This window comes from Acanthochromis polyacanthus, chromosome 8 (genome assembly GCF_021347895.1).
Source record: "Acanthochromis polyacanthus isolate Apoly-LR-REF ecotype Palm Island chromosome 8, KAUST_Apoly_ChrSc, whole genome shotgun sequence".
Lineage (NCBI taxonomy): Eukaryota > Metazoa > Chordata > Actinopteri > Pomacentridae > Acanthochromis > Acanthochromis polyacanthus.
In genome coordinates, this window is record NC_067120.1 from 2,998,244 (window position 1) to 3,023,847 (window position 25,604).

A 25,604-nucleotide genomic window follows, 5' to 3' on the forward strand; every position below is an offset into this window, starting at 1 on the left:
CTGCATTTGTGACCACCTGCCTGCCCCTCGCCACTGTCTGCCAGCCCTTTGGTTCTATTTGCCAGTTGGGAATGCCTTTTTTTGATACCGTCTAAAAGCATTCTAATCCACCGAGTTAAACCCTGAGTTTACTGAACCTGCATTGCCTTCCACAGTCTGTTTGCAGCTTGTCAGGAAGACACATACACAGAATACACATTCATTCAGTTCATTCCGATCGAGCATACATATATACATATATATATGTGTGTGTGTGTGCGTGTGTGTAAATAAAAGAATGTTGCACTTTAAATATTACACATTTGACTTAACCTTTGACATCCATCAAAGCTTATTTTCACAACAGAAGATTTGGCTGTTGGTGCTCAAAGACAGACAATAACATATCATCTTGCATATTCTATCATAGTTCATATGACATCATGTGTACAATTACTAACATTATCAGACCAACAAGGACAGCAACTGTAGTAACCCCTGCTGAGCATTTTTGACAAAAACAGTTACCACAGATTTGGGAAGAAATGGGATGATACACATGGACAGATTTAATTGACGCCGCAATGACCTTAATTTTCACCTGCTCATTTTAACATGAGACAGCAGGACAAAACAGACCAGGTTCATGTTTTTGTGGCCATGCTGCCTTCTGTATGAGCATGCATTGTCCTTATACGAGGCTCTTAGCGGTCAGCATGGCCTAAAAAGAGAGTACTTCAATTACACATGAATGAACCAACAAATACACAGAGCAGAGCTTTTACGGTGGCCCCCTTTTCAAGCATCTCAGAGAAAGTAGGGAGTAAAACTGAACCACAGCCTCACGAATGTAAAAACTTGTTCATTGTTGCAAGTAAGCAAATACTAATGCAGCGGTCTCTAACCACTGGGCCGCACATAAGGAATAAAAACATTTTAATTTTTAAAATTTTATTTACAGCAGAGTCTGCATGGTATTTTATTTTGGAAAATGACCAGATCATCTTCCTGTCACTTCCATCTGTGCTTGTTTCCTGCACTCAGTTTTCATGCCCGGCAGTTAAATGAAGCCGTCAATCTAACCCCTGCCAAAATGAGTAAAAGGAAATGTCTCTGGAAAGCTGCTTTGAAAAGAGGCAGAGGCTAAGAGAGAAAGAAAAGTATTTAGGAATAAAAAGTGCTTTTATTCATTTAGGACACTTTCTTACAATAATAATAATAATAAAAACAATTATTTGTTATGTGCGCGATGACGAGTCCGTAGAAGATTTTCTTGCTTGAAACCGCTCCATGGTGAGAGAAAGGTTGGAGACCGCTGCTCTAATGCGATGCAGCTTCAATCTGAAGACTTATCAGAATTCATGCAACTTGCCTGAACTGAAAAGGTGCTGACAGATTTAAAAGTAGTCCCTGACATGCAGAAATTTTTGGCTCTAGCACCGTATCCACATACGCCTCCATGCAAAAGTAACAGCCATTGCTTCACAAAAAGCCATAATTAAAATTTGGGCTTCTTGTTCCCTCATTCTCGTTATCCGCTCAGAAATTTGCTGGCTTTCACTGCAGCCTTTTTGTGGACTTGCATACACAGTAGAGTGCTGCATCTTTGCTATTGTCCTTTAGTGCATGTGTGACTGTGAATAATCCATGCTGGAATCTGATATTGATCACATTTTTAAAATAATATCAGCAGCTTAACAGAAGATTTGGATCTGAGCAATAAATCAACTAAAAGAATGAAAGTGAAGACCAGTAAATAAATTTGTATTTAACTTTGTATTTTACCTGTAGAGATGATTTCATTAAGATTTTACACTATGTGCAATAAAAATGTGATAATACCAAGAACTTGGTAGTTTGTACCAATACCACTGAGTTTCCCACATTCTCAATCCAAAAATTAAAGATTATCAATCAAGTGAACATATTTGAAAATCAACGTGCCAATACACTCTTATATTTTTACATAAAGAATGATAATAACTGTAGTCTACAAACATTATCAGCAGCACACAGCTCAAGTTATGAGCATGTGCCTCAACCAGCTAAGTGTGTGATTGTTGTGTGTCAAGTCAATGCAGCTGTTGCATATCCTGGATCCATGACATAACACATCGAGGACATGATCTATTTTCATGACATTCTGATGATCTGACTCAAATGCAAAGTATCTCAATAGCATATCTTTATTTTCCACCAGTGGACCCGTTGCTGCACCTGCAATTGCCTGCATCACTCTATGTGATATTGTTATTGTCCACTATCACCAGTATTTACTTTACCTAGCATTTGTGGTACTTTGGGTATCAAAACACAAGTTGCATTTTGGGAATTTTTGCATTGACTTGGTGCCAATGCATTGGTGCTTGTGACATCACTTAGTACAATTATATCAAAAGAAAAACTTGAAATTACCAACTGGAGCAAGCATGAGTGGTCACTGATTGGTGTCAGTGTGAAACTGAAGCTGTGGCCTTTCACTGTCAAAGATCTCAACACAACTAAACATCTACACATGTAAACCAGACAGCACTCTCCATCACCACCATCAGTATCCGTCACTTTCTACTGAACCAGTCCTAGACATTGATAATCAATGCTAAGGATTACTGAAGCTGTTAGAGGCTTAAAGAGGCCAACTCTTTACGAAGGCATCATGGTATCACGCTACCCAAGACACAGGGGACAGAGTTTTATGTATCGCATTTCATTTGTTCATGGTTTACAAAGTTGCTTAAACAAAAAGCACTTCAGATGTCAGAATGACAGAGTTTACAGCTGTTTGGTCTTACCTTGGTGTGGAGCTTAGACAACTGCTTTTCATCCAGGTAGGTCTGAGTGTAGACACGTCTTTTATAGCGGAACTGAAACAAAAGAACAAACGGTAAGAGGCTGGACAGTTTTTACCTTCTCTTTTTGTTTGTGTCATGACTGCTTAACAAGGACAGTAGACAGAAAAAGACACAAATTAAGGTGCTAATTAAAGTAGTTCCAAATAAATTAACCACACACCATCAGCTCCTCCGATCAAACTTTGTAAAAGAATTTCTTTTTATTAGGTTGTCCAATGAGTGAGAAAGCGCAGGAGAGGAGACACAAAGATTTTGAGTCATTTAATAACTTTTCAATGTCGTTAGGGGACCAAATAACTGCCTGTATACGGCTGTCATCTCTCTGCCACGCTCCTGCTCGTCATCTTTTCCACATATTACATTTGCTTGAAAATCCACTTCCTTCAAGCTTGAGTATGAAATATAAATTGCGAAACAAAACAAAAAAAAAACAAAAAAAGGTTTCCAATTTCAACTAAATAAATGCGTAAGAGCAGCACAGGGTTTGACAGATTACACAACAAGAGGATTCATTTATTAAAGAGAGAGTGTTTTTCCCCCGACTGCAGTAAAATCTTCTCTTCAACTAGGAATACTAATTTATCATGTCAAAAAGTTAATATAAGATAAACAAAACAAAAACTGGTATATTATGATGGACAGACATAAATTGGCTTTTATCAATTTCAACAACACAGCATGTAAGAAAAAAATTATAAAAACGGTAATGGGCAGGAGGGCACAGTTATCTGCTTTTGTGGCTTAAATGAGGTCAATGTGACCAAAAGTCAGCAACTCGGGAAATTAGGCCATATAAAAGTGCAACACTGTGGAGCTGAAAATCAGTCCTATCATGTAGGCCGCAGTCAGACAGTCCTTTTTTTCCTCTCTTTTGCTTAGGAGGGTCTCTGAGTAAAATGACCCAGAAGTATCTAAGTGGCAAACATGATAAGAGCTGGTCGAATTCTCTAAATGTTAAGAAAAGGTGTCGCAGTGCTTCATTTCTTATCTACTTTAGCAAAGGATACAGTGGACCACTCTTAGGAAAGAAAAGAAGATAATGCCATCCCACAGTGCCTTTCGGCTTTGCCATTCAAAGCATAATCAATTCAACATTTCAAGGTGTTGTGTTGGTTCTTAACGCTTTTCTATGCATATGCTCAGACTCCAATCAGAGTCCACACATTAACCAAAACAAAGGAATATGAAGTCAAATGCTGTTTTAATTTAGCATGGTCAAAACTTAAGAATCTGCACGTGTCATTCCTAGCTTGCATAAATGTAGCAATCATTTTGGAAACATACTGATAAATATGACCGAACAGGAGAGTGATGATGTGAAAGTTTTTACTGGGTTGTCCATATGACCTGTGTGAAAACCAGTAAGAAGAGAATGGAAGTTAAGATCTGCTTTCAGCAGTCTGTCTTCAGATCACTGTAGCTTCACCAGAAACCCGTGTCAGTCACATTTGTTGTTGTATAACTACAGCCATGGCCATAAGTTTGGACACAGCATGACTTCCTATGTCTGTTTTGATGTCTATGACAGAACATAACTAATATTTTTTGACAGCACCAGTTTAATTAGTCAACAAATCAACAAGGGATATAATATTATCAATAAATTCCAACAATTGGAACAACTTTGTTCCCAAAACATAATATTAGAAGAAAATTCAAAAAAATGCAAAAAATGCATTTTTTGAGTACAAAAAAATGCAGTACTTTCACAACCAAATTTGGTAAGAATAACAAAATGACACCAAACTCTTTTGATGTTTTTTTTAAATATGAAACTTAATATAGTTCTCAGAGTTGTGTACTGTATTGTAAGTGACGATTTTGTGCTATTTTCTAAGATTCACAAGCGTCATGGTACTTGTGTCCAAACTTATGGCCATGGCTGTATGTAGTGCAGTTTAATTGAATTTGGATTCCTTATGGCACCTGATTGTCTTTCCTGAAGTGCCAATGAATTTTACTTCACATTTCTGTCACCTTATGAAATTTTCCATCAATATCAAGAAAAAGTGTTGACAAAAACAGATTTTTTTTTTTGAGTATTTGACTACAACCTTAGTAATAACAGCAAAGCTTAACTGTGTGTTGATTCACTACACTGAACAATGTGCAGTGACATACAGAGTGAAGTGAACGACCTGCCCCCATTGACCACTAGAATTGTCTTTAGGCAACGAGGAATTTGCTGAGAGAAAAGGCTGTGGTTTTAACGATCATATGGACCCAGTCTTCTTGTATTTGTATTGTTTAACCTTGAATTAATACTGGCAACAATGCATGTACAATGTGGCTTTGTAGACCATCTGACTGTCACTGTGGACAAAAATCCTGACTTGTTTGTAATTCATGTGTATGGCATGTGCCTTCAACCCCTAAACCAATTTATGAAAGTCTTCAGATTTTATGACATTTATCATCACATCATCATTATATTCATATATAAATATTATACTGTACCCATCAGACTGGCTCAGTTTCTAAATGATTGTTAAAAAAGCTTTTTGCAAATGATGATTACACAAAAGACCAAAAAAAAAAACAACAACATTTGTGCTACTTCTGCTTTCATTAATACAAAATAATTTGTCAAGGCGTGTGATTCTGTACCACGCAGCTTGTCAAAAGTCGATCATTCATTAGGTTTGTTGCAAACTGCTTGTACAGTAGAAGGTTTCACTCAACACTGACAGCTTATAATTGAAAACTTCTGGAACTTTCGTTGCCCAGGACTTGCCGTACATTCCAGATTTCTGTGCTTGTGTCTGTGCAGGTGCATGCCCAGTATCAATATGTGTGTTTGCGTGCATGTACGTGCATGCGTGTGCAAGTCTGCTTCTCCACCGATGCGTGGTGTTCACCAACAGGGTAAATCCACGACAGAACAGAGGATTTTGAGCTGCTAATCCAAACCTGTCAATCATCTCTACACACCACAGGCCTGAGGGAATAACTGCAGGTCAATCAATGACACACACAGTGCTCCAGCAGAGTAGTAGCAGGCATTCGTGCTCACATACAAATACACAAACTGATCCACTCCCTATTCAGCTAGATTGCAAGCTGTTGCAAGTACTGTCCTCCCTTGAAATGCAGATAACATAAAGCAAAGTTTAAGTTAAACAAGAACTGTAAGACAGTGAATAATTCAGAATCACTGTATGGTGACAGAATTTGTCTTTGTATCTAGTTTAACTGTTGCTGTAGTGGTATGTGCTTTTGCTTTTCTACTAACATTACGTCAGCTGTACTATAAATGGCACTCATATTCCTGACATTTACAACTTCTTAGAGATGCCCTTGAAAACTAGCGTACCGCTGATGTGAACCCTTAAGCACAGAAATTTCACCACATAAAAGTTTACTTGCAGCCAGGATCTAGCAAAGTATCATACTTTCTTCCAAACTGAAATGCTCCAATAATTTTAAATACCCAAGGGAAGGTTTTAGTCCTTCCTAAATCTTTATCAAGCTCTCCATCTTTTGGTACATCGTTAAAATTACTGAAAACCAACATGGCCAGTCTGAAATTCAGCCGACATCTACACACCACCGTCTGTGAAAACGACACATCTTTTTACGCCTGCGATTCTCTCAGATCAAAAACCGTGATGGACAAGCGCTACAATTATCTCTGAGAGATGACAGCTGCTGCAGACAACACACTGTCACTGAGCGGAGCATTATTGCTTCTCGGTTTGACTGACACATCACGACAGAGAAGGAAAGAAAAAAAACATACATCGTGCTCTAAATGATGCACACACCCACGACTGAAAGCTCTGTGCAACCTTTTGTGTGTCTGAAGTACGCACGCACACACACACGCGTGCACACACACACATGTTTGTACTTCTATCTTAGTGAGGACATCCATAGGCGTAATGCATTTCCTAGAGCCTTACCCTAACCTTAACCATCACAACTGATTGCCTAAACTTAATCCTTAACCTAACCAAACCTCAATTCATACCTGTTCTCTAAAAACAAGTCTTCACCCTCAAATATGGCTGTTTCAAAGTGAGGACCAGCCAGAATGTCCTCACTTTGTAAAAATGTCCTCACTTTGATAGTTAAATGCAGACAATGGTCCTCACAATGTAGCAAGTACAAGAACACACACACACACACACACACACACACACACACACACACACACACACACACACACACACACACACACACACACACACACACACACACACACACACACACACACACACACACACACACACACACACACACACACACACACACGATGTCAAAAACGCTTCAACAGACTCTGCAATAACCGTAGATCATAAGATGATTGACGGACAACAACAGGAACCATGTGGTTAGTCTACAGTATATCAAGAACATGACCTCAGACACCAGTGTTTTGACATGATTTAGGAAGGTTCACTCCTATTCTTTTTAATATCTTTTCATCTCCCTGTCTTTCTCCGAAAGCTGGACTACTAGCTTGGCAAAGCAGCACCACAGATGTAAGATGCTGTATGTCCTGCTACTACATATTATTAAAGTCTCAAACAGTGGATATACTGAGAATTAAGGACACCCAGCGTTATCTGTGACACTGCACAACTGCAAGTCTTCCAGAATTAAACAGGACACAGACCGAGTTATTTCATTCACCTGATGATCACAGATGGCTGGATTTTTCCTAAAGTGGTGTTGAATGCAGCGTCTGGCGGTTTCCTAGTGTTAATATCTGGTGCTCAGCTTCTGCTAACATTAGTCTTACTGATGATGTGCTTAGTATTCATGAGATACCTTATCTATACCTTGCAAAGTTAATTATTAACGCAATAAATCTAAAAATTCCCCCCCAAATGCTTGCCTTTTAGTGCGTGTGCAAATTACACTGTCTGGAGCTGCACCGTACCCTCCTTGTAGCAACGACAGAAAGAAAATTTGTTGTCGAATCTGAGAATCAATGCAGAATTCTAAAAGAGGAAAAGCATAGCAATTCTGATGTGAATTGATCCCCCCCCCCGGCTAATAGTGATTATTCAGAGGACGATAGAGTCCACAGAGGGTTTGTTATTTATGGCGTGGAGGCATGTATCCCCTCTTTTTCCACCTCTTGCTCTCACTCCTTAATGCCTTACATACACATGATCCACACCTACCTCCAGGTAAGGTACAGGAGCGATGGATGGGAAGGGGTATTCCCTTAGCTGTCTCTCTTCATCCAGGAACTTGCCAGCCTTGCCATTGTAGGCCGGCTGGAACAGGCCATAGTTGAGTACATCCTTCAGGCTCTGGTTGAGATTACACAGGATCCGCTGCTTGGACAGCCAGATTGGAGCATCCACATTGAATTTCATACATTTCTGCAGAGACAAGTGCAAAAGAGGGGTAAAGGTTAAGCATGTGTCACTTGCTACATAGAAGGTATTGCATTTTAGTGAAGTAAAACAGAGAGAGCGAAGAGTGATATGTTATTGATTTGCATTTTAGTAATGTGGTGATGGAAAAGGCATGTATTGAACTTTAATGTCACACTTGGGGTAAAGGCTGGGCCTGCTATTATAATGAGCAATTCACATGGTATGGTGGCATTAGTTTTCACAAAAGGTCATCATAAGAACAAGCGCCGGTCGCCGTAATAAAGTAAACAAAACTATACAAAAAGCAAAAGCTCTTACAGAAAGCTCTTACTCTGCTCACACCAATTTTGCAGCAACATGAATTTGTGCCTACATGTGAATGTGCATTATTCATTCTTGGAAAATTAAGCAAAGCAACACAAAACTGCTACAGCAACAGCAGCCGTGGCTCTGTCTTCAGCCATAAATGCCAGAGTTTAAAGGTAAAGATGCCTGTGGGGAGAAATGTGAAAAATGGAATCCACTCGGTTAAACTCTGCGTTCCAATCAACAACCGCACACAATATGTAACACATGAACTGAAATCTGCCTCCAAGATTTACCCTCAGCGGTGCTTCTGTTGTCTATAAATGACGGATGCAGAGCAATAACATCAAGGATGGTTAACTGTTAACTGAACCTCACACACTGGGTACATCATGCTAAATTTAACACTTAAATTACCACGCCGTGTTACACGAGAGCTTTTCTCCAGTGTGTAAATGGCAGCGATGACTGTGAATAGGCAGAGCACTTCCCTCCAGTTACCACATTGTGGAGCCTCAGCTACAGATGGCAGAGAGAGGGAGAGAAAGAGCAGAGAGAGAGAGAGAGAGAGAGAGAGAGCAAAACCCACAAGTAATAAATCAATCACTGCTGCCTGCAATATCGACTCGGAACCTCAACTCTACCATATTCAGCATCACTGTGTTTCTGACACCTAGATACAACTGTGGACAAACCGCATGTTCTCACAGCAATATAACATGACTAATAACCACACGCAAATGCCCACAGCATCCATTTTAAAGTCTGGTTAGCCTGCTTAAAAATCTATTTTCTTTTAATTCAGTAGCTGCAGGTGCAAAGACATAAAATCATGTATAATTCTCACAGTATTACACAGAGAGATAGAAGCCAGATTTGTGAATTCTGACATGTTACTTTACTTTAACACCTGCACACACAAAGACGGATGTAATTTTCAGGTAAAGGCACAAAGGATTGCAGTGTTTGAAGGTGCCATATTGTCTTAGGCTGCTGCATAGTGGGCTCAGCCACAGCAGTGCAGAACATGAACCTGAGTCAGAACTATTATTGCTACGGAGGATGGCAAGAATTTCTTTCATTTATGTGACTTTCGGGGGTGTTTTTGTCCTCAGGGGCAATGTCTATGTACCCTTAAGCAGCAATTAAACACAGGACATTTCAAAATGGCACAGATCCAGAAGAAGGTGAGTGCATTGCACATTACCATGCAGATTAGGACAGCAGCCCCTATTATGTCTCCTGACAGTCTCATAGGGATAATGTCAAGACGACAAGATGAGGATCTTATGTATCCATATTATCATTAAGTTATATCAGCCTAAAGCAAACGTTAGCGTGCCATTACCCCTGATATCATCAATCTTACTGATAGAAAGACTGATAGACAGTTTCCTCCTTTAGCTAGGTAGCAGATGTTGATAATAGGGGTTTATAGAACCACCGAGACATGCCATCATCTAAATGTTTATTGATGGGTTGATAAGTATCAGACTGAGCTAAATCGGTTCTTTGGTAGCTGCTTCCTCGCTTCGATCTCTTAATGAAAACCGAGCTTGTTAGTCGCAGACTGGCTGTGTGAAGCTATCAAATCCAGTCATTACTAAAATTTATTTCCCTCTAGCCTTCCACAAAGCTGTGCTGTTCACTGTACACCATAAACGCTCTGATTCTTTATCATTCTATTGGGAGGTCTATCTGAGCAGCTCGAGCTGCAGTGGAAATTCTAAAAATCGATTACATAATTTTAACTTTCACACTGCTACTGCCTGTGAAAGTTTTTTGACTAGAAAAAAGGCTGTGGGAAATAATCAGGTTTGTATTATAGCTCTTTTCGGTTACATACATTTTCTCAATCAATTTTGACAAGACATGACGATGTGTCTGTTTTCCAAATAGTCAGACCTCGTACGAATATTTTGTTTTAAAAAGCACATTGCCTGCTGTTTGACAACCATTATATTTATCTCTTAAAGTACAGTTTATATTGATTAATTACTTCCCACTTCTTATATGGAGAATTAATCCATCAAAGAAGGAAAAATTCCAAGCCTCCACTTGCTGGTTTTCTAATGTACATTTGCTATCAACTTGAAACTCTGGAGAACACAAGGAAAAGGAAGATATTTTTTCTGCCAGCGTAACAAAACTAACATCAAATATAACTTTGAAAAGCTGCATCTTGACTTGGAGATAGGTTGTCTTTTTCATTACACTGGGAGCTTTGGGGAGACTGAAAGCTTAAGATTAACAAAGCCACTTGGGACGGATTTATCACAACGGGAAGATTCTGCGGCACCAAATGAATAAAGACAGAGACACAATCAAAAGAAAAATAATATCACATGTCAGTGAAAAATTGTTCACCTTTTATAACTGAATGTGCATGTTTGAGAGCATGTGTTACTGCAATGTTACCCAGCATCTGGTTTATATGTGTTTTTAGTGTCAAAGCATCCAATCTTAACCAGTCATGAGTGAATTATTAGAGGTCAACCCTTAAAAATATTTCAGATTAAAACAGATATGTCCAAAAAAAATACTGTTTGCTACCATGAAGACTGAGCAGTGATGGCAAAAAACTGCACATAATACATGAAGACTGAGGACATGAAAATTAAGCTAGTTTCACCCCCCCAAAAAAATCTGAAAATAGAAATAAAAAGTCCACAATGGCTTACATAATTGCTGTTCTGCTTTTACTTTTTCCTCTTTTGCTTTACGAAACAAAAAAACTGTATATAACCTTTTCAGACACTGATAAACTATTGACTGGTGATGAGCAGGCTAAAAATATTTCTGGAGGCATGCTGCAGAGATTTAGAATGTCAGTAGGTTTGTTAGGCTGGCATAAGTCAAAAGGACTTCTCACACAACTTCGAATAAAACACGGAGAAACAAGAACATTTTTCAAACAAAGAAAGGAGAGCTGTGACCACAGCTTGTACTCGCTGTGAGAGACATTCTGTTGTCATACATTGTGCAAAATAACCTTGATTTTCGTTCTCAAGGTGGCGGCACCAGATAAACATTTCTGAATTTGTTGTCCTTCAGTCTGTGTGCATTGTTGTTCATGTTAACACAACAGTCTTTTGACTGTGTCTCCTTGTCCATTTGTGTGCAAGTTGGGTTTGCTTGAATCCACATAAAATAAAAAAAAAACTACAACTGACTTAAAGTGACACTTCCATGCCTCACATCTTCTTTCCCACCACCTCCTCCTACATGTTTGCTACAGTGCTGACACTGTATTCAATGGCGTATCAGCAGTAAAACTTTATTTGAGGGCATAACCCCAATTACTGTTTCATAGAAGGATGACTTTAGGGCTTAATACTAAAACCAATGACTGCAATTATCATTTATGACCAGCTCATCTGTAATTCTAATATCAGGACAAGGCAGTCAAATTACACAATTTTACTTGACTGAGTTAACATACTTGTCCAATTTTTGGAGAGTTAATTAACACCTACTTACAAAATCTACTGTAATTTATATGTGGCTAGCATGTGGTGCACAGTGCCAGGTGTAAACACATCTAACGGCAACAGTACTTAAGCACAGGTTTTTAATTATTTTTTTGTCTGATTAGACCTCTTCTCAGGCCATTATTCACATCTCCCTCGCTGTGCGTTTATTGCATTTTATAGGGCAGAACAACTTACACCTTTATAATTCCTCTTAGAGCACAGTTTGGTGGCTTCATCAGACTAATCAGGTGGAATCATTAACAAACCCAGGGACTCTTACCAAAAAGAAAGTGAGTACAGCCACTGCTTTAACCATGTTCACTGAAATTTGGAATGTGCAAAACAAATCCTTTATTTTTCAGCACACACAAGTGATTGAACTGTGAATGCAACTTAAATATTCTTGTTTATACAGGTATGATGGCCCGTCCCACTCCCCATCATCACAGTGTTCAGCAAAGAGATGAAAATCAATACATTTCTGCAATTATTTATTAGCTGTGACTTATTCAGCGTGGAGCAGCAGAATCCCCCAGTTCCGAGTACTACTGAGAATAAAAACATACTGTAGTGCAAGCTTTAGACTGTCAGCATTTTTCAAAGCTCACTGATTTGGGACAGATGAAAGGGCCTTGTCCTCATATGTTTCTGTGTTGTGTCAGAATAGTAACATTGTTTTTCCACACACATCAGACAACTATCCACAAAAGAACCATCTGTATCTGACCAAAATATAGGCAAAGCCAGGTTTGTGTCTTTACACTGTTTGGGTGAACTTCCTGGATGACTTTTTGTGACACTGTGTACTTGACAGTTGTGTAATGATTCTGCCTCATTGATCACCACGCTCCTGAACTTGGCACCACAGCTCTTCTGTCGTCTCAGTTTACTTGGCCTACTTTTGAGCCGCTCCTTTCAAGACAATCACCATAACTCTCCATCTGCCATCCCTGTTGCTGGAAATGAAAAGTGACTTGCTCTTGTCAGACAGGAATGCTTGTTTCACAGGGAAAATCTTTTGTTGTAAATTCACGAAGATATTTAAATGTCTACTTCCTCAGACAACTCCACGTTTCAACCTCTGGTTCAAGCCAGTGCAGGAAATTCTACGCAGTGAGGTTAGTCAGTCCAGTCATTCCATTAACATTTTACTGATGATGTGACAACAAAAGCTGGAGCAGCCCAAATTCAATTATGTCATGATTTAAGTGGAAGGCTGCTCCACTATCTGTTTTTATTGCTTCACAAATTATCCAAAAGCCACGAGGTATAACTATACTTTGTTGTTACATGTAATGGCTTTGACTAACACACAAGCTGAGCAGTAATTGTTCAAAGACAAATGTCTTCTATCACACACTGGCCTTTTTTATCTGATTTGATAGGATCAGGCCAGGCTGTGCACATAAAACCTGGAAATTAAACATTATGTTCACCTTGTCTTTAAAGAACCAATTTCATTCATGGTGATAAAAGAGCTTCTGATAACTAGAACAAAAGGGCCTACATCAAATGCACTTGGGTAAAAAGATGGCAGAAGGACATTTGGTAGATAATGGATCAAAATACTTCCTAAATTAAAATATTTAAGGGCATAAAGAATGAGTACAGAACAATTTAAAGCATTGGAAGTGACATACTTGAGTCTTAAGTGGTTTCAATTTGACAGAAATTGAAAATATAGTAAATCCATGTGGTGGATGACTTGATCAATATTCCAATCACCAAAACAGAATCCCACTAACTGTAGTCAAGGGCAGAACACTGTTTATTTGGCCTCCACGTGTACTGCATGACATTATGTTAAGAACACACTTTTAAAGTAGCAGTACAAACACTATTTTGGTTGTTGATTGTTTTTTTGTTGACTAAATGATTATTTTTTTCCTTTTTTCTCAAAGTCAAATGAGTCAATAGCTTTACGAAATGCACATTAGGTATCGACAGGAATACCAAATGTGTTCATAGAACAACAGCAAATAGTCTTGGAGGACTGACAGCAACTGGTAATCTGACAGATGTTAATAAAGACAGTTGGTGCTTAATTGATCTGCCACAGGTAGCAGGCATCTTTAAAATAAAAAGGTTTAGACCTTCTTATGTAGACAGACACACACGCACAGGGGATGAATTGTCAAGTCTTTCATTGTTCAGCTGTTCCTGGGTGCCACCGAAAACAAGGGTCTTCCCTCAAAGTGTCCCTGAGGTCAGAGAATGCTGTGAATGGACTGCATTGCAGTGCCAGGCTGGATATAACATTCAAAGCATGTGAGCAAAAGAAAGAGTGCCAGTGCAGTAGAAAGGAGATGAACAACCAGTAACTGAATTAGGGAGGAAAGCAGGAAAGAGAAGAATAGTGAAAAATGCCTCTGTTCTTCTTGTTCATGTGGTCACCTGCAAGTTTATCAAAGGGCAGGTTTTGAAGCCATGATCACAACTTTTGGAAAGAGATGGTAGAAAATATATGATCTCAATGTCCAGAAACTAGACCACCATTTTCATCTTGGAAAGACTTTAGCTACTCGGTCTTCAGGGATTTGGCATTAAAGGAAAAAAACTGAGCTATAAGATGTGTAGAATTCTATTTCTTTCAGTGTTTCCACACTGCCTGCAGCACACATGGAAGCTGATGCCATGTCTGATTGGGTTATAGCAAGGATAAGCATGTTAACTGATAGTTTAGGATGGTGCAGATGAAGATATGTCCTTTAATACTCAATATATACTAGCAGCGTTGGTGAGAAGCAAATATTTTACACTGTTAAAAAGGCTTGATTTACAATTGGGCTGAAATGATACGTCACCGGAAAAAAATATTGTTCAAAAATATTAGAGAATGTGCAGATAAACCATTTAACTTCACTCAGTCCTGAAAAATGAAAACAGCAAATCAACTATTTACATAATTAGCGACAGAAATCTTTTCTTCAATCATCGTCCAGTTTCTCTGCTTTCACGGCTGTCAGATGTTTTAGAAAACTATGTAAGCATAGTTGTGACAAGAAATTAAGAATGTATAGTTAATGATACATTTCTAAAGGAGGTGTACAAATATAAACTTGAGGTAGGATTTTGTACATCAAGCCTGGAACATTTATTATTGCCTTTTCTTTGCATTGTCTAAACACTGCATTGAAAACTGTATCGGTCAGAAAATGCCTTGTCAAAAAGATAAGAGCTAAAGCTTCATCCTACACCTTTTGGTCTTTTGTTTGTTCATTTCTTTACTTTTCATTCATTTTAAATCCATGCCTCGTTGTTATTTATGCGTTTAGAAATTCAATCATTTTGGAAAACCGTTAATAAAGACCAAAATAAATGTAACACTAGTACTATTAATTTGCCAGCACATTAAAACCGCTGACAGGTGAGGGGAATGACATTGATTATCTCATTACAATGGTGCTTAGTGAGGTGGTGTATTAGGCACTGAGCAAACAGTCAGTTCTTGAAGTTGGTGTGTTGGAAGCAGGAAAAATGGGCAACTACAGGGACCTGAGCCGCTGTGACAAGGGCCAGAGGATCTACAAAAAAGCAGACCTTTTGGAATGTTACTGGTATGCAGATAGTTTAGCACCAATGAAGAGAGAAAAGTGACTCAAGGAGGGACAACCAGTGAACCAGTGATGGAGTCATGGGTGCCCACAGGTCACTGATATATGTGTGGGACACGAAGACTGGGCTGTGTGGTATATTCCTACAGAGGAGCTACTGTAGAACAAACGTAATGCTGGCTATGATGGGAAGGTGAAACACAATGTATGACAGGTGGCTGTGATCAAGACTCTGTGGTTACAGGTCAGTCAGAGTACCAAAGCTGGACAGTACCCTGCAAAAAGGACCTACAATGGTGATGTCAGTGTCAGAACTAGACCATGGAGCGACACAAGAAGGTGGCCTGGTCTAATGAATCATGTTTTCTATTACATCATTTGTTCAATGATATGCGGGCATCATTCACCTGCGGAAAAACTGGCAGCAGGATGTATTATGGAAAAAATTCAAGGCGGCAAAAGCCACGATGGTGGTCTGAGGAATGTTCTGCTGAGAAACCTTGGGTCCTGGCATTTAAGTGGGTGTTACTGTGACATATACCACCAAAGTAAACACTGATGCAGACCACTTACACCCCTTCAGGCAACAGTGTTTCTTCATGGCAGTGGCCCCTTTCACCAGCATAATGCACCATTGCAACACTGCAAAAAATGCTCAGGAATGGTTTGAGGAATATGACAATAAACTTAGTGTCGATTTGACCCCCGAATTTTCAAATGTGCTGGAAAAACCCGTCTGACCCATGGAGGCGCCAGCTCACAACTTCCATTACTTAAAGGAGCTAATGTCTTGGTGCCACCGGACATGGTGACACATATTTTGCTATTTTCATTCTCTGATGTAGGAAACTGCGTGACAGTTATTTGTTGCACCAGCCTGAGGTAATAGTGGTTGAACTTTTTCAGCTTACTGTTAAAGGCTGCAATGTGACAACATCAAATGCTGAAAATACATCAAAGCAAACAACACAGGATTGAGCTTTCAGGAAACAAATTCATACCCAGTTTGGGATAAACAAAACAATGCTTCAGATATGAATTAGTTAGACTATATCGCCTCATAGGTAGCTGTTATGTTGGAAGGTGACAAATTCAGTTTGCGCCTTGATTCCTCAAAAACCTTTAGAGCAGATACACCAGCGCTTGTGTCAAATCCTCACTGTAATGGTCAGTGAGTGATCACCCACTCTAGCGTGCCATGTTCAGTCATGTGTAACCATATTGCCCTACTGTAAATCCCTGGTCTTGGGGATATTAGAGCAGAAGAATAAGATACAGCAGAAGGCATATGTTTCAGTGGGGAGAGAGTGTCATGTGAGCCGTTTCTCTACACTACAGAGATTTGGCTTGTCATAACACTTAAGCTGCAAAATAGAGACGCTGACTCACTTCTGCCAAAGTGTACGTGTTGATTGGATTCCCATTTGTGTGCACGTGCAGCCAGTGTGGCCTTGTGTGTTTATCAACGTGCCTCCTTGTCAAATTCATTCGCACTCTGGTTGAGATCAGACACCCTGGGGTATAACATTCTTCTCTTCGGTCTCCCTCTGGTCTTCACACTCTTTCATCAAAGGCCGAGCCTTGATCTTTTTGTCTGGTTAAATTAGAGACATTAAGTGAAGGATGATTGGACAAGAGAATACGGGCTAGAAGGAAGAGATGAGACACAAACTGGAGGTCACACTTGTGGAGCATGGTGGGACAATGAACACAGGAAGCGTGAAACAAGACAGACAAGGCAGCATGATTTCAATTAAATCTCTGTATTAGATGGCCTAAAGCTAGGCATGGATCATTGGACAGTTAGAGGTTAAAGCTAACTAAGTTTAAAAGGTGTTAGCTTCTCTTTATGCCTCTAGGAATTACACACACAAAAAATGTCTGTGATTATAATTACACTGTGGTGCTGAAGGAAGAACACTGCAATTTACATTATGTGATATGAAAGAACGTCTACCATAGAGGCAACAGGTAACTCTGTGTCCACCTAACCAGTTGACTTGACAGGAATGTATCAAAAGGCAAAGGCAAAATGTTAATAACTAGACAAATAGAGAGCTAAAACACAACAAATCCAGTCAGTAAGGAGCAGTGATAGCTTATATGCGAGTCTGGTGTAAAGGTTAACATGTACAGTCAATCAGTGTACTCAATCATATGCTATATTCTGCTTGTGTAATGCCCCAGAAATGAGGCAATTATACATCACATCCAGAGAATGCTCATTATGGTTTATGGGTTGAGTGACCACTTCAGTAAAATAAATACTCAAGTGTGGACTCAAGTTTAAGTAAGCAGGTTGACTAAGTGTAAACAAACACACATTACATCATTCTGCATCTGAATCCAAAACACAGCCAAAAAAAAAAAAAGTGTCTTACTAATTAAAAAGTATTGTCTGCGTGTTTGTTCGTGATTATGCAAGCAGGGATGATGCATGGAGCAGGACATGACTATAGTATCTCTAAAGGCACAGATGGCATCCAGTCTCAATACCACCAGACAAGCATTGTTGTTGCCTTTTAGCACAAAGTGATGTATCGACAGAGGAGAGAAAGAAGAGTGAAGCGTAGTGGCGAAGTCAAGTGAAAGAAGATGAGACGAGTGCTGAGATGATGGAGTGTAATGACTCTCACACAGCCCTGTCCCCATCTCCCAAGACCTCTGGCTGTCGCTGTCCAGATGACATATGCACTAATTAACGCCGCCGAGCTCCCTCCTGGATGTTGGGGGCAGCTATGAGCACTAACCAATGCCCTAAAGAGGTACAGTAATCCAGATTATTAGCACAGCAAACATGTAAACTAGACACATACAGTCACCAGATACCACTGTATGGTACATGTGCGTGCTCATTATGCTTCCAATGAGGACGAGCCTGGGATTATTTGACAGACTAATTGAAATGCTTCTGTCTGGTCCCTAAATCCTCCACTGGCTCTTTGGGTTTCCTTCTGTTTGGCCCGAGTCCAGTTCAGTAACAGGTGCATGTGTTTCTGTCTCAATCTAAGCGTCCTGTAGGAGTAGATACAATATAGTGGATATAAAGTAACACTGTTAAATCTGTCAGCCCTCTGTATTTTATGACATAGTTGCAGCAGTCCTTTATAAGACAGTCATGGAAAAAAATATTAGACCACCCTCGTTTTCTTTATTTTCTTGTTCATTTTAATCCCTGGTGTAATTAAAGGTATATTACCTGAAGAATACAATGAACATGACAAAAAAATGCAGCTGATTCCATAACACTTTATGTCTTATTTGACATGCTTCAGCTTCATTGTATTCCCAGGGTATATAAGAGGACATTCCATGTCATCAGCAGCGCATGTAAAAACCTAGAGTGGTTTCCGGCTGACATTCAAGTCATAGCACAACTTAGAAGTTGTCAGCTCTCACAAAACTAAAAACTAAAGAATTATGTGAAGCCACAAAGGCAGCCATCTTGGCACTGCTAGAAATTGGCATGAGTGAGAGACAGGTAGCCGAAAAACTGAAGATCTCCAAGACAACCGTTCATTCCACCAAGAAAAAACAAGCCCAACACGGTTCTACCAAACTGCTAGCTGGTCTCGGCAGGAAACGTCTTTCTACCCCACAAGGTGACCGTCACTCATCCGTTCCTGTGAAGAGCATGCTAAGACGCATGGTTGCAGTTATCAAAAATAAAGATTATACAAGCAAGTACTAACTCCTGTGTGTGACTAAAACAGATGGAAAAAACATGGAATGCCTAAAAGCACTATTTTTGGCAGTACAATGCCATAGTTGTTGATGTAAGAACTGAAGTGATTTTGGTTATCAAGAAAACCATGGAAAATGTGTAGAAATCAACTCTTAAATTACACTCTGATTAGCTATTTTTGTTGTTATCATTCTATTTGTACAAACAAATGTACCTTTAGTTGTACCAGGCAATAAAATGAAAAAGAAATTGAAGAAAACAAGAGTGGTCTAAATGTTTTCCATGACTGTATATCAAGAGCAGGACATGTTAAAAGTTAGTGCCTGCCTCCTTTTACTTAGTCTGTTAATGTCTCCTTCTCGGTCTCTCTCCCTCTATGGTATGCTACGAATACAGATGATAGAAAAACAAAACTTTCAAAAACATTTAAATGTAGCGTTCTGCATGTGTCTGCACTACACTACCAGTTTTATAGATTTCCTGCAGCCCAAAGCGGTGTTTTCTAACATGACTCAGTAAAAAACAGTCAATCTGCCTCACCTCTAGAAAAGCTACAGCGGCAGTTTTCAAGAATATTAAAGTTCAGGTCGCACTCAATTAGACAAACCTCTTAAAATATTTGAAACCAAGGAGAGCTCATCTTACAGTCCCGTTAGAAGAGACCCAGAGTGTAGCAGGAGACAAACACCATGCGATATTAAACATGACATCAGTGGCATTGGGATACACATTACATTCACTTTAATACAGCAGACCTGGCATGCAATTTCACATCAAACAGATGTGTCACAGAGCAAAGACAAGAATGAATTGAGAAGCCAACACATCACCCACAGAAGAAGTCCCTGCTCAAGTTATCATCCCGTTTCATTAGGAAATGGTTTCACATTATTCTGTGCTGTGACTTCTGTGAGCTGTATTATGACCAACTGCTGAATTTTCTTGGAGGAGATGCAACAGCAACTCCTTAATTAAAGTGTTAATGAAATCAATCGTTAGCAGAATGAACTCGGCCATTAGTTTGTTGGGCGGAGAAGAGTTTTCTCAACCTTTATGTGGTGCCGATGAAGTTCATCACGACTCGTGTGAAGTGGTAAGAAAGCGGCTCTCTAACAAGCCGAGTTGTTTATAAGAAGTGACAAATTAGAATGAAGAATGGAAATCAGTCACAGCTTGGGAGAGTGAAAATAACTGCTACAACGTCTGAATCTCAAGTTTGGTAGGTGTTCACAGGTGTGTGTCAATACCAATACAAGTCCTTTAGTCTCCGTTTGGCTTTGTTAGCTATATGCTAAAGAGCTGAGCAATGAATCACTGTCAATGCACTCCATCCATCACAACGCTGAAGGGAAAACATACCTTTTCATACACATGTGGTCACAGTTCCTATTTCTAATGAAACCAGCTCTGAAATACTCTGAAATGTATATATCAACTAAGATTAAAAAAATATCTGTAACCATATCAAAAATCAAGCTCAAATTCAAATAAAATGTAACAATGAGCATTAGTCTTTCATCACTGAAATAGGTTCAGGCACTGAAAAACAAAAGCCATTTTTTTCTCATCCTCCCATCACCGCATGTGACAAGTCAACCATGAAACACTGCTCCTGCAAGTGAACACGTCATGAGGCCACATCTGGCTACAGACAAACTGATATAAACACAGCATGTCTCCATTTGTGTCTATCACAGTCAGAACCCACATGCATTTCCTTGTAGAATTGTAGAATAAGACATTCTGACCCCTTTTGGTAATGAAAAGCTACAACTGAGCTCATGCTTTGGCGTTTGAGATTGATTATCATATAAATACCATGAACAAGCCTCTCTTAATGTTAAGCCTTACTGGCTATAAGGAACTAACTAGGGGTCTATACACTGTGGATTTTCTTGTACATCTCCAAATCCCATAGCATAAAATGAACACACCACCCAAGGGTTTACATCCGAACTATTACTGTTCTATACCCCTGAGACAAGGGGGGAAAGCGGCATTGATTCAATTAACTCGGATTAATGGGTTACCATCAAGATTCAGACACCTTGAAAGACACTGCGTGAACACACACTGCGCTCTCTATTCACACAGAAAATGCTGAGGCTGGACTTTCCTTAATTATGGACAAGAGTGCGTGATTCGTGCTGTCTATTTGATACGAATAGTTGGGTTTAATTTGTGTTGAAGTGGCACGCTGTCAAGGAAACTAGAGCAGAAAGCAAAGGTGTGTGCTGGTAATCTATGCTTAATGCTATGGTGGCAGTGCAGGAGGAGTACCAATGACAATGCAGGGCTTTTATACCAATTTTGTGTGCAGACAAATTTACTATCTACAAAGACAGCAAAACTTTCTGCAGTTCCACAAAAATGTGCATCAATATTAGCCTGGTACCATTTCATAGCCCTCTGACAGACGAGACAGATAAAAATTTGGGCAACAAATATGATGATTGACAAGTGTATCTGAATCTCTTAAGGGTTTAGCTCTTCCTGTTCTCGATCTGCAGGCAAGTGTTGAATATAATTACAGCAGGATGCCTCTAGGTCCGAACTCCATCCACCCAAAACCAGGGTGTATACACAACTGTGCACACATTTTAGTCATGAGTAAGTTCTAAAAAAGATGTTATAGAGGGATAAATAACTCAGACTCTCTCTCTTCTTGAAACAGATAATTAACTACATACAAAGTACAAAATCAATATCTGGTATGACCGGCCTTGGCCTTTGAAACAGCTCGAGTCCTCCTAGACACACTTGGCAGTTTTAAAGGTGCTGGGCAGGAAGCTTGTTCTAAGAATCTTGGAGAACTTGCCACAGTTCTTTTATGGATTCAGGCAGTCTCCATTGCTTTTCTTGTTATATAACTACAGACTGACGTGATGCTGTTGAATTCAGGAGAAGGAGAGAGGTACCATTTGATGAAGAGAGGATGCGAGAGAAAGACAGAGAGAGGAGAAGTATTTTTCTGAAGGAGGGGCAACGCGTATGCATGTAAGACCTCCGACAGAAAATCAGAGGGAGAGTATTAGTAAAGTGACAGCCAGGGGAAGACAGATGTGTAGTTCTAACAACTTGAAATTGAGCAGCTTTAAATGCTGAGACTCAGAGGAAACCTTATTTATTATTTTTATCTGCAAGGAACCCTGGACCTGAATTTGTAACGAGATAGCAGGCTGTAATCTCCAGTCAGTGGCCACTAGCAGCCACTTCAAATTCAGCATTTGGTCTCCTTTGTGCTGCAAATTCTCCCCTTACTAGTACCAGTTGACCGTAAATGCTTCTTGACCTCTCCTTTCTGAGCCTCACTGAATTTCAGGGGGCAAATCTCATGTATATTTCTGCACAAGAAGGCAGAGTTTATTATTTATCATCATCATTATTATCCTGACACAGAAATGTTCTTTAACAGACTTTAAGGAAAATTAATGAGTGCCAAAACGCAGCACAACACACACCAACACATGTACAGTACTTAGAAACAGGTGCAGCAAGACACAGCAGCTTCCTCTGCCACTTTCTCTGTCTGCCTCAGTCTCTTACACTCACTGCATTTTAAATGTACACTTTATTTCTCTGCATCCTCCACAGAAGCACGACACAGAGGACTGTCCTGCATCTTAACAATCGCATCATTCTGCTGTAGCACAACACTGCCTGCAGTCAGTAAACAGAGTCTATACTCACAGAATACATTTTAATACACAGATTTTAATGAAGCAAACTGTTTAGTTTCACTGGACAGACTTCTCCAAACTCCTGCCCTTTTTCTCTTCACTTTATTGTTTCTTTAAATTTGCACATCATCACACTTTTTTCAGGGTGTTCCAAGTAGCAGTGCAACCTCGCTGGTTGCCAAGGAAACTTACCAGCTGCCCAGTAGGGTTTGCTGGTTAAAGCTTTTAAAACATTTGGATTTCTTCAACCAATATTGCCTTCTCAAAACATTTGTCTGTTAGTGGAGCAATGCCACAGATCATTTGATTATTGAGGCCTCTTCCATTTGTAAGGGCAAAATAATTAGCGTTCACACTTGACATTTTTAAAAAAGCAGCCTTTGTCTCTCTGAGCTTTTCAAACTCAGAATTGCTATCAGCAGACAATATCTTGTTGTTACAGGCAGGTCACATGTACGCTTTTGCCGTGGACCAGTCATTTCTGCAATGATGAGATTTTCAACTAGATTTCTTCCTCATTTGCAAATGCTGGAGGTGTGTCTGAACTCATGCCATGGTTTTTACACCTGCCAATATTCATTCTGTGCTATGTATTAAAATTAAAGCTTCTTTTTTATGTCAGTGCAATCCTGTGTTCTTACATGTCCGGTACATCAGTGCACTGATGGCTTACCTTCGATTGTCAGACAGCCGTTTCAAAGACTTTCAATTTCCACGTTTGGCACAGCTGTTGTTGTGATAAAGTATTGACTCAAAAGATGCGTATTTGCATGTGCCAGTTGTACCCCACCAAGGTCAATTTCTTAAATTGTCTTCGAGTATCATTTCCAAGTGCTCCCATTCAGACTCTCTCTTGTTCTCTGGAACTTCAGGCCAATGTCAGGCATGTTTTTCATATGTTGAGGGCTAGTTGATAGACGCTCCAACCTAATCTGCGACAACCATTCCAGCTCCTACTTTTTGTGAAGAATGCATTTTTTCTTGTTCCTAATGAGCAAGTTGTGTTGATTTGTGTTGTTCAGTACTAATGAGCGCCTTTTCCTCTCCCCAGAGGGTGGGCAGCATTCTCAGCTGTATCTCTCACTTTTCGAGAGGCAATAGACGAACATAATGCCGACTCTCCTGGTTGCTGGGCAAACTAGCAGTGGGAAAAGCAGTCTTCCCTCTAAGGCTGCTTTTATTGAGTCTCAACCCAAGAAAGCATGACAAGCAGAGACATGACAGTCTTAAGCCAGTGCCTTAGGTCTATAAAGACCTGGAGAAATATCAACACACTGTCCACTGTGGTTCTTCATGTCAGAAACAACTCCAGTTCTGCAGGATGCGCTGGCACAATGCAAACCAGACTGCTTCCTGTTTGCCTTCCATCTGGTTCCACTGCTCATGCTGACACTTCACTCAAACAGGTTGCTTGCACCAAGGCCACACGTCTTTTTTTTTTATTTTAAATAAAATTGGTACAAGGAATTCACAGAACCTACTTTCAGTCTTTGTGAGGTGACGAAGACGAGATGCATTTGCAGCTGTTAGATAAAACAGGTGCATGACCACACCATGGAGAGTTCAATCATCTGTGTCTAGCCTGCACTGGATAATTGAGTCAGTCACTGATTTAATACAGTAAAGAAATCAAAGGTCAGACTCATTACATTTTAAATTCTAATGGTAATGACATAATATGGAATTCAAAAATGCAAAAACTAGGAACAGTAAAGAACCTCATGAAAGAGGGTTACCACTTAAAGTGACCCTTCACTTTTCCACCTTTAAAAATCTACATATACAATATAAATAGTTAATGCATGTGGATACGATTTTACATTCCTAGCTTCACTTCCTAACATCTTCTACCAGCAATGGGTTTGACAAATTTCAAATTCACTACTAATGTACAATGATGGCCTCGACATAGAGAGAATGAGCTGCTGCTGGAGTAAAAGGAGAGCTTAATATAGATCTGTGTAATCATATGTACAGCTGAATAGATGCATTAGTTTGCATCCGAAAGCACTCCTGGGATGCGTCTTACATACAGCATGCAAATATTCAAAACACACATACAAAATTCATTTTGCCAAGATTTCTAGCGAGATTGAAATAACCTTTACATCTGTATGCTTATAAGGCTCATGTAGTTAAAAGTAATGATGCCAACACAACAGCCTTGTAACTAAATCCATGTAAACCATGTCAGTGAGCATAACCAAATTAAAATAATCTCTCTAAATCCGCTTCAACAACATTACAACTTTAAGAAAGATAAGATCTACTGTAAGGCTATTGTGTTTGACTGCATTAGTTTGAGCTAGGTGTGCCTAACAGCTGAGTATATCGCCAGGTTTCAACGAACATTTGAATTCACCTCAGTGCATCACACACAAACTCATTTTTGAGCTACAGTGGCAGGTTCATTGATGCAGCACAAAGTCACGACGTATACACACACACACACACACATTCCACACAGGTGTTACTGCTCAGCCGTTCCTCACGCTGGCCACACGATCCACTTGAATAATCAATCTTGCCTATAATTACTGCACAAGTGCACAAACAATTTTGCACACAGATGGGCACAAACACACACAGTATCTAATACAGCAATGAGCAGAGCTGACTGCAAACAGCGTGATACAAAAGGACACAACCAGAGTGGTGTCAACCAGAATTAGAGGTGAGATAGTGAGTGACAAGCTGCTCTTCTGCTGCTCCTCAAGATTTACTTCAAAAGTGACTCCAAGG

General features: G+C 39.6%; 1 protein-coding gene across 1 annotated transcript in view; it reads right to left on the reverse strand.

The window, feature by feature from the left end:
• shank3a (SH3 and multiple ankyrin repeat domains 3a) overlaps positions 1–25,604 on the reverse strand; it is a 159,899-nt gene that overhangs the window by 119,073 nt on the left and 15,222 nt on the right. Inside the window, 2 exon segments of the mRNA XM_051951413.1 lie at positions 2,772–2,843; positions 7,964–8,167. Coding sequence (XP_051807373.1) covers positions 2,772–2,843; positions 7,964–8,167 — 276 coding nt within the window.